This window comes from Chiloscyllium plagiosum, chromosome 9 (assembly GCF_004010195.1).
Source record: "Chiloscyllium plagiosum isolate BGI_BamShark_2017 chromosome 9, ASM401019v2, whole genome shotgun sequence".
Classification (NCBI taxonomy): Eukaryota; Metazoa; Chordata; class Chondrichthyes; order Orectolobiformes; family Hemiscylliidae; genus Chiloscyllium; species Chiloscyllium plagiosum.
The window spans coordinates 33,464,799-33,475,641 of record NC_057718.1 but is presented as its reverse complement, the minus strand read 5'-3'; the positions used below and the strand labels follow the sequence as shown (position 1 = coordinate 33,475,641).

Genomic DNA, 10,843 nt, shown 5'->3' with positions numbered 1-10,843 from the left:
CCCAAAACATCGATTTTACTGCTCCTTGGATGCTGCCTGAACTGCTGTGCTCTTCCAGCACCACTAATCCATGTATTATAGGTAATTGCTGATGTTCTATTTAACTCCTGCTGGTTTAGTTCCAATGATACTCCTGCACTTAAGAATCCCTAGATTTACCCTCCCCTTCACTGTTTTGATCACACAGCACTGCCCTTTGATGTGAAGGGCAGTGCTTGTCACTGGCCACCCGGGTGTTTTCCTATCTTCCTGGTAGTGGAATTTGAATAAAGATTTGTGCACTTTGTGTCTTTCACTGTGTCTCACACCTGCACACACACGCCATGGGTGCTGGGGATAAAATAAGCACTACCGCACTTAGGTGGTAGTGTGGGGGTTTAAAAAAAAAAGAATCCCTAGATTTGGACTCTGGTCAGCCTATACTGAGCTCCCTGATTTTGTGGTCCCGACTGAAATAAATACAGTATGCTGTACGAGGTAGGCAGAAATTCTGTTTGAATGTGAACTTATTGTTAATGTCATGTTTCCAATTATTTGGAAATTTTCAGTTGTGACGTCCACCAGCAATAAGTCCGATTTGTATAGCACTGTTAATTTAGAAAGTGTAGAAAATAATGCAAAGCACGAGAAAGTTATAAAAGGTATTATTGAAATGATAGTTTAAGAAACAAAAGTGAGTTAAAATGTAGTATGGTATTTCAGGAAGTAATTCCAAAGAGTAGAATTGAGCAGTATGCAGGAGATCAGTGATAAGAGATCTGATGAAAATGAGCTCAAATGTGAGGCTGAAAGAAGTAACCGGCACAAACGTGGTTGAGGCCATGCTGAATTTTGTAATAATTTCGATTACCATACATGGCCACTTTTGATAGCATAATGTTTGTCAAAGTTGCAGATCATATTCAGATAAAACAGAATATAAGCAACACAACTCATGTACCCCAAGTCAAAATGCCATATTGCTTTGAGGATATCTTGCTGATGGTGTTCCATTGAATCTGCTACCCTTGCTCTAGACAGCAAAGGTCACCAATTTGGAAGGTGCTGTTGAAGGTGTTTGCTGAGTTGCTGCAGTTTGTATGTCATCAACAGCACACTGCTAGCTACCACTGTACACGGAGGGTGGACAGAGTGAACACTGAAGGTGTCAGAATTGACGTTAAGTAAATGGGCTGCTTTGTTTTAGATGCTGTCAAGCTTCTGGAAACCTTCAGACTGCTGACCACTCAATTTCCTGTGCCCTCTGCTAACTGACCTCAATACAGTCTTGGTCCAAATATGGACAAGGTAAAAACAATGACTGCAGATGCTGGAAACCAGATTCTGGAGTAGAGTGGTGCTGGAAAAGCACAGCAGTTCAGGCAACATCTGAGGAGCAGGAAAATCTGACGTTTCGGACAAAAGCCCTTCATCGGGAAAGGGCTGCTTCCTGATGAAGGGCTTTTGCTTGAAACATCGGATTTTCCTGCTCCTCAGATGCTGCCTGAACTGCTGTGGTTTTCCAGCACCACTCTACTCCAAACATGGACAAGATAACTGAATTTTTAGACAAGGGCAGCAGACACATGGAAATACCACCACCTGCAAGTTCCCCTCCGAGCCACTCACAATCCTAACTTGGAAATATATTGCCGTTCCTTCACTATTGCAAGGTCAATTCCTTCCCTAAGCCTATTGAGTGTCAAACCATAGCAAGTGTATTGCAGCACTTCAAGAAGGCAGCTCACCATCCACACCTCAAGGGCCACTAGGGACTGGCAAAGAATGCTGGCTAGCCAGTGACATCCCCATCCAACAAATGAATAAAAGATTTTTTAAAAATAAAGGTGAGTTGAGAATGACTGCTCAATATGAAGGCAGTATTTGAGCAATTTTAGTGTCAAAAGAGTTATAGCAAAATAAGTTGAGAGTCGTGGAGTAATAGCTAACACAAAGGAAGTTGTCATGGTGGTTGGTAGTCTGTCATCTCAGCAGAATTTCCTCAGGCTAGTGTTCTCAGCACAAGCATCCTTAGCTACCTCCTCATTTACTTTTCCTCCATAAGGTCAGAGGTGGGAATATTTGGTGGTGATTGCACAGCATTCAGCACTATTTATAACTCTGATGCTGAAACAGTTAATGTCCAAAAGCCACAATACCTGGACGTTATCCAGGTTTGAGTTAGCAAGTAGAAGGCAATGGCCGTCTCTAATCACTGTCCCTTGACATTCAGTTGCATTGCCTCTGCTGTCATTTACCTGGGGGTTACCATTGACTGGAAACTGAATGCACTATCTATTTAATTACTGTGCCTACAAAAGCAGGTGAGAGGCTTGGAATCCAGCAGTGAGTAACCCACTTCTTGACTCCCCAAAGCCTGTCCACAATCTACAAGTCACAAGTCAGGCAATTAATGAGTGCAGCTCCAACAACACTCAAAGCTTGACACTATCCAGGACAAACATTCACCATCCTTCCAACACTGATGTTCTGTTACAGAGTGTCTCAATAAGATGCGCTGCAGGAAATCACCAAGTACCATCAGACAGCAACTTCTAAACCCATGATCACTTCCATCCCGAAGGACAAGGGCAGCAGATACACAGGACCCATCACGAATACCTGCAACTTCTCAGCCACTCATTAAACTGACTTGGAAAAACATCAGAGTTCCAGAAACCTGGAACTCACTCACTAACAGCATTGTCGTCCATTTGCTTTAGATAGACCCACAGTGGTTCAAGAAGGTAGCACACAATGACATTTTCAAGGACAACTAAGGATGGGCTATAAACGCTGGCACAGCCAGCAATGCCCACATCCTATGAATGAATCCAAAATCTGTGGCTACAAGAGCAGGTCAGAGGATAGGAATTCTTCAGTAAGTAATTCATCTCTTTATTCACCTATGCCCTGTCCACCAATTACAAAGACTGAAGTTGGGAGTTTGATGGAATTTTCTCCATTTGCCTGGATAAATGCACTTCGACAGCATTAAAGAATCTTGAATTTGTCCAGGGCAAAGCAGCCTTCTTTAAAGATTTCCCATTCACCATTGTCAGCATTCACTTTCTATCATCAATACACAGTGGCAGTAGCATATGCTATCTACAAGATGCAATGCAGCAACTCTGTTGAATTGTCTGAGATAACACTTTTGAGAGCACCTCCAAAACCACAGCCAACTTTCAGCCAAATCTATCCAAGGTCAGAAACCTAAACATAAGTTAATATTTTGCCAGCATAGCAGGACTTTAGAATTTCAGCAAAATAGCCAGAGTTCTGCCAAGACACAGCCGGGAGTTTGATTATATATTTATATCAATAACTTAGAGTGCTTTGCCAATACTAAAAAATAAATTTATGACATACGTTTTTCAAAACATTAAAAATGTAAATTAAAAGCGTTTAATAAAAAAGACAAAGTAACATGAAAAGTTGAATACCAGCATATTGCAACAATAATCCATTGAATAGTTACACATTTTAATTTGGCTTATGGCTCTGTTCAAAGAACTGAATGGATCTAATCGCTGACCTGAATGCGTGCTTCATTAAGTTTGGTGATCTTGGCTAACTCCTCCCTACAGTAGATATCTGGGTAATGGTTTTTACTGAAAGTAGCTTCCAAATGTTCCAGTTGCTCCTGGCTGAATGTGGTCCGATGGCGCCTGCGTGCAGGTGTTGGGTAGTGAGCCTGCTCAGGTATATTATTCACCAGCAGGGAATTGCTTCCAGCATTTGAACTTCCAGGGAACTTCTTGTAGACGTTGTTATCAACTGAAATGGAAACATTCACATCGCTGCTGTCAATATGTTGCATTAGAGAAAGGTTATATTGTATTAAAAACCCTTTCTTCTTAAAAGGTGAAGTGCCACACAAAACAAGGGAAACCAGTGTCAGTCAGAGCATGGGTTTGTGAACCTGTACAAATCTGTGCTACTTCAGCAGCAGCCATAATATTTTCAATCTTGGCCACACATCCATCTTCCCATTATTCTACTCCTCCACAACTACCAGAAGAATGATCACTCTCGGGCGGGAGAAACCCTCTCCACACCTACCTAATATATCCACAGCTAAATCACAATAGTACCCATAGGACATCATTGAACAGTCTGCTGGCATCTTAAAGCTAAGGTTTTTGACTGAGGCTTCTCTGCAATATGTTTCCGTACGAGTGTGTTGTACGTTTGAAATGCACACAACATAGCTGTACAGTGAGATTTGGAGTAGGCATAATTGCAGCCAAAGGCAGTTTTTGGTAAGGAACATTTGAATGATGATTGCTTGATGAATAAGGGGTATCATATCAGTGGTCAATTGATCTCTGCATCTTCCTTATGCAGGGCCAATCGGCTCATGGGGCAGAACAGTGGCTCAGTGGTTAGTACTGTAGCCTCGCAGTGCCAGGGACCAAGGTTAGATTCTGCCTTGGATCTCGTGTGTGTGAAGTTTGCACATTCTCCCTGTGTCTGCCTGGATTTCCCCCCAGTGTTCCGGTTCCCCAACAGTCCAAAGAAATGCAGGAGAGGTGGATTGGCCCTGTTAGATTTCCTCATGGTGTCCAGGCTTGTGCAGACGAAAGTGGGTTAGCATTGATAAATGTTGGGGATAGGATTGGATTTGGGTGTTGGTATGTTCTCTGAAGGGTCAATGCAGACTTGATGGGCTAAATGGCCTCCATTTGTACTATTGGGATTTTATGATTCTGTGGTCTGAGTGATGAGATTTCTCTGCAGTGGCAGTTTTTGTACCTCCTCCCCACTCCATATATTCTGTATCTTAAAATCTAACCAGTCAGCCAACCTCTCGATCTTTGGTTTCTGACAATGCAGGTTAACCAGGTACAAAGAGAAAAAAAGAGACAACACGCACAAAACTGCCAAATATGAGAAAGGTACTGAATTTATTGACAAACAGAAAGTCAAACTAAAATTGCTTGAAAACACATGCTGAATCTATTGTGTTTAACAAAAAGGTTTTTCAATCTTCTCTCAACATAGTGGCTTGTGTAGAGCTGGCAGAAAGCTGCTCTTTTTTTACACGAGGGTAAAATTTGGCAATATCCAGTGACTTCAAGGTGAGGCTGGGAAGTCAAAACATTGCACATCCACTGGCTTTCCAGCACCTTAGTGGGTTTTAAATAAGGGAGGTGGTGAGGAAATAAACAGCCTGAGTGGGCAATATCTGCTGTTGCATGAGGGCAGGAGCTAAATACTTTCCAATAATCTGTGGTAGGGCAGACTGCAGAAGATGAATGATTCCTTGATAGCTACATCCACATGTTGCACTTTTCTTGTCATGATAGATGCCAGTGACTGTATTCACTGCACACAAATGTGTAGTCTCCTCTACATTGGGGAAAGAAAGCATAGGTGTTCTGCAAAGTGGTCACCCAGTCTATGTTTTGTTTTGCAAAAAAAGATCCTAAGCTTCCAGTTGCCTGTCACTTCAAAACACTACCATATTCCCTGGCCAACATCTGTCTCAGGCTTGCTGCAGCGAAGCTCAGTGAAAACTGGAAGAACAGTGCTTCATTTTCTGCTTGGGAACTTTGCAGCCTTCTGGACTCAATCTCAAGTTCAACAATTTTAGGGTTTGAGGCACCTTTTCCCATGTCCTGACCTCAACCCCCACACACCAGACCTTGTCATCACATAGGTTGCTACCCCACAGAGCCTAATATTCCCCATTCATAACTATTCAATTCCCCCCATACTGACCTTTATCCACTCCTTTGTCCAATGATTTTTCTTTCTTTGGTCTTTATCTCTACCTGTTGTTTATTCTGCGCTGAAAATGTGTTGCTGGAAAAGCGCAGCAGGTCAGGCAGCATCCAAGGAACAGGAGAATCGACGTTTCGGGCATAAGCCCTTCTTCAGGATTGTTTATTCTCCCCATTCCCACCACCCCATTTTCTGATGAATACCAACCTTTTCCTGGATACCATCGATTCTGATAAAAGAGTCACTGGACCTGAAACATTAATTCTGATTTCTCTTCGCAGATGCTGCCAACCTGCTGAGTTTTATCAGCAAATTCTGTTTTGCTTCTATTTCCAACATCTGCAACAATCTTTCAATTTCTTCCAATATTTTTCCATCCTTGCTATTCTCCAGGTGCTGCTGAACATGGAGAAGTACCAATTTATTGGAGTCAGTGTTGAGGCAATGCCCTCCTGCCTGTAAAGCCATTGTGCCTCCATTTCTGCTCAGAGACAGTGATGGTGTTTTTTGGGACGTTGTCTGTAAGTTATGTAAATCAAAATGTTGCTTGACCAGTTGGAGAAAGAGCTCTCCCAACTTTGACACTATCCCCCTGCTGTAAGGAAGGAGAACTTTGCAGGGTTGAGAGTACTGTGTTTGCTGTTGTCATTTCTGGTGTTGATCAGGTTATCCACCTGGTTACATTAGTTTCTTTAGGTTTTGTAGTGGTCATACAGCTAAGTGGCTTGCTCAGCCATTTCAGAAGGTACTTAAGAGAATCAGTCACATCACATGGAGGCCAAACCAGGTAAGCATGGTAGGTTCCTTCTTTGAAAAAGGCGTTAGTCAGCCAGATGAGTTTTTAACAACAATGATTTCACAGTCATCATTACCAACCATTGATTTCAGATTTTTATTGAATTTGAATTGCAAATGGTGGTATCAGAACTCCGGTCCCAAATCCTGGTTTCTGGATTAGTACTCCAGCACAATATCCTCTTTATAATCCTGAAGAAGGGCTTATGCCTGAAACGTCGATTCTCCTGTTACCTGGATGCTGCCTGACCTGCTGCGCTTTTCCAGCAACACATTTCCAGCTCTGATCTCCAGCATCTGCAGACCTCACTTTCTCCTCTTTATAATCACCTTTACAAAATGTAGAACAGATCTAATCCTGTCAATTACCGATTCTATCAGCACCTTCCTAACATTCAATGAAGTGGCAAACGGAATCAGCTAGTGACACTTCTACTATTGCTCAGGTAAATTTGTCAGAACCACCTAGTTTATTATTTATTAATTCAGGTATGAATGCAGAGGCAGGCAACACCTTATCGAGGAGCCCCAACAAAACAGAAGAAAGAAAATCTTTCCAGTGGCTAGAGTCATGCCTGATCAATGTAGTCAAAGGCCAATCTTTGCAGCTTTGGGGCAGGAACTGCTCGGATAGGAATGCTAAGCCCAGAAATTTTTAATGTTTTATCAATGACCTTTCCTTCAACACACAATTTGATCTGATTCTGTTTATTAACAAATTCACTGTTCATCTCAACTCAATCCCACTTGATTTTAGCCTTCTTCAAGCAGTCTGCAAACAAAGTCTATGATACAATGGAAGACGCTGAGCTTTCAGATGACATGTCTTTTGACATGTTCAGAAGCTGATCCTCTGCTTGTACACCTGACTTAGTGTATATAATCTCTTGCAGCTGCAGCTCTTTGCTCATCCTCTCTCTCTCGCTCTCTATCCCTCCCACCACTATTGAGAGCAACAGGTCTGCAAGAAGGCAGTGCTGGTGGTGTTCTAAGAAAATTTATTGCCTCAAGTGTCTTAAGAATCATAGATATCATATGACAAAAGATAACATGTCCATTTTGAGTAGCTTGCAAAAAAGGAGTCAACCTAATAATATCAAGCAGGTTTGCTAGCAATAAACTATTAAATGAGAAGAAAGTTATGTAAATATATACAGTAAGCAATGGTTAACAGGGTTCTATCATTAAAATTATTTTAAATTAGACCATTGCTGTATCTATTTAGGACAAATATGACATATCAATAAATTATTTCCATTACTTACTTTCTTAGATGGATTGCAACACCTAACCTATAATAATATAACCTCTTCATAACAAATATTTTCTGCCATTGTTGTCTAAATTGACTTCTAAAGTCATCCTATTTCTATTCCAAAATTAAATCTATGTCTTAGGTTGGAACATAATGGGTTTAATTAAAGTATTACTTTTCACAACATTTATTAAAGCAGAGTCATTGTGCATTGCACTGCCAAATCTTTCTGGTTGTAAAGAAATGCAATGATAGGAGCTTAGTTTTGTGTTCACTTTCTTTTATCAGTAGACCAACAAATATAAAAGAGAATCAGCTTTACATTTGACAATAGGTCAAGTCTTGGCTTCAGGAAACAGAACAGAGCTGAACCACAATCTGATTGTTCATCCAGACATGAAGATGGTAGTGGAAACATTCATTCAGCCCCTGAATCTAGGGATTAACTTCCACCATACCCACTATACCAACCTTACTGGGAATGTGGAATCTGATCATCACATGGTTTTAGTTCAAATAATTCAATATCGTGAGAAAGCGTACAAAAGCCACAACTAGACTGTTCAGCCACAAAGAACAAAACCAACAAAGAGACTAATTTGGCTGAAAAGGATGGTGAGCTTACTGGTGCTACTGATTAGCGAGGAAGTCAATTGACTGTGCCTAAGTAACAGGCTTTAAAATTAGAATGTAATACTGTACTTCAAGCTTTGTGCAAACTCATTAGTAATCCTTCCAACTTGATACACGTTAGAAATCAGTCTTTGCTGCAGGAAACAGTATTTCTGCTTACATTAAAAAATCATAAATAAAATGCACATATGCAATGAAATCCTCCTTTTGCAAAGCTGCATTTCCTTAGTTGATGGATGAATTAAGCCAAGAACCAAGCTCTGAACCAAACTAAAACAATCAATTTAAACAATTTAATTAATTTGCCTTGCAGCATTTGTTCTATCCCTATAAACACACACTTTGTCCAATCTCAGGTAAATTAATTGCAGGCTGATATAGTTGAAATGCTACAGACTCACAAATTTCTTCAGGCTGGAATTTAACCAGCTTGCCTCCAAACTATGACCAGTTTATTCTTCATCGAATTGGCTTGGTAGAAGATTTAAAGTTAAGTGGGAAGGATGATGGAATTCACATTTACACACAAAAAGGTTCCAAGGCACTGAACAAGGATGTGACCCTGATAATTGAATGCTTAGCCCAAGTTGGAAATATCAGGAAGGGTGGCAAAAGATTGGTCAGAAAGAAGATTTTTAAAAAAACGTTTTTGAAGAAAACAGGTTGAGGAGGGGTCTGGTCAGTTATGTGAAAGGCTGCAGATGAAGAGAGATAGGCATCATGGTTACAGTTATTGGAAGATGACTATGACTGATTAGACCATTGCCATGATCTGACACAGGTGGAAACATGATTGGAGAGACTCACATGTAGAGCTGTAGGTACAAAATTTGGAGGCAACATGACATTAAAGGATATGCAAATAAAAGGTTTTTGGATTGGGTAGAACAGGCATTTGGATGCTAAATCAATTTCAATGTACGCACCTGTGCTACATTGCATTTCCACGAGAAATGGGGCGGCATGGTGGCTCAGTGGTTAGCACTGCTATCTCACCGCCAAGGACCCGGGTTCGATTCCAGCCTCAGACGACTCGCTGTGTGAGTTTGCACATTCTCCCTGTGTCTGTGTGGGTTTCCTCCAGGTGTTCCGGTTTCCTCCCACAATCCAGAGATGTGCAGGTTAGGTGAATTGGCTGTGCTAAATTGCCCATAATTGCCAATTGTTCAGGGATGTGTACATTAGGTGTAGTAGTCAGGGTTAAATGTAGAGTAATAGGGGAATGGGTCTGGGTGAGATACTCTTCGGAGAGTTGATGTGGACATGCTGGGCTGAAGGGCCTGTTTCCACACTGTAGGGATTCTATGAAATAAGACAGCATTGGAAAGAATGCACCTTAAATTGAATAGAAGTGTACAGGGACCTTGGAGTACAAATTCACAAATTATTTTTAAAAAATTAACAAGCAGGTTAGTGTAACCTTAAGTGAAAGCACATCATTGTAATTAAATTTCCAGAGGTCTATAATTCAAAGTGAAATTATACTAAGCGTATGAAACTTTTTTGAAGATTGTCCCTGGAATATTGTTTGCATATGGTCTCCATACTATATAAAAAAAAGGAGCACTGGAGAACTTGCAAAGAAGATTTAAAAGTCTAAAACCAGAATTAAAGTTCGTAACAATCATGGAAAGCTAAACAGGCTGAGGCTCTTTTCTCCAGAATAAAAAGGATGAAAGATGTCCATCTTATGAAGGCTTTAAAAATAATGAAATACCTGTAGTGAGATAGCCTCTCTCTGCTTACTGTTTCCACTTCAGAGGATGTTCAAAGCAAGAGGCAATAAATGACCTTATTTAAGTGTATAAAATCATGAGGGGCACGGATAAGGTAAATAAACAAAGTCTTTTCCCTGGGTTGGGATGTCGAGAACTAGAGGGCATACGTTTAGGGTGAGAGGGGAAATATTTAAAAGGGACCTAAGGGGCAACTTTTTCATGCAAAGGGTGGTGTGTGTATGGAATGACCTGCCAGAGGAAGTGGTGAAGGCTGGTATAATTACAACATTTAAAAGGCACCTGGATGGGTATATGAATAGGAAAGGTTTGGGCCAAGTGCTGGCAAAAGGGATTAGATTTATTTAAGATATCTGATCAGCATGAACGAGTTGGACAAAAAGATCGGTTCCCATCCTGTACATCTCTATGACTCTAAATATGAAAGAGTCTCTTAAATACAATGGGAAATTCAGTAGAAATCTCTTTACCCAAAAAGTGGAGAGTACATTGAACATGCATCACAACATGGACTGGTTAAACTAAAGAGCGTAGCTGCATTTAATAGTAACCTGGATTAGTACATCAAGAAGGATGAATCTTACGAACCACAATAAGTTCCTGATTATTGACTCTGCTGGTTTCCTGCACTGCAGGTAAAAACAATGACTGCAGATGCTGGAAACCAGATTCTGGATCAATGGTGCTGGAAGAGCACAGCAATTCAGGCAGCATC

The 10,843-nt window shown here is 40.9% G+C and overlaps 1 protein-coding gene across 1 annotated transcript in view; it reads right to left on the bottom strand.

The window, feature by feature from the left end:
* The window catches only part of prop1 (PROP paired-like homeobox 1), a 21,548-nt gene that overhangs the window by 1,219 nt on the left and 9,486 nt on the right, over positions 1-10,843 (bottom strand). Inside the window, exon 2 of the mRNA XM_043696765.1 lies at positions 3,518-3,759. Within this exon, the coding sequence (XP_043552700.1) occupies positions 3,518-3,759 (242 nt within the window). The remainder of the gene's footprint in view (positions 1-3,517; positions 3,760-10,843) is intronic.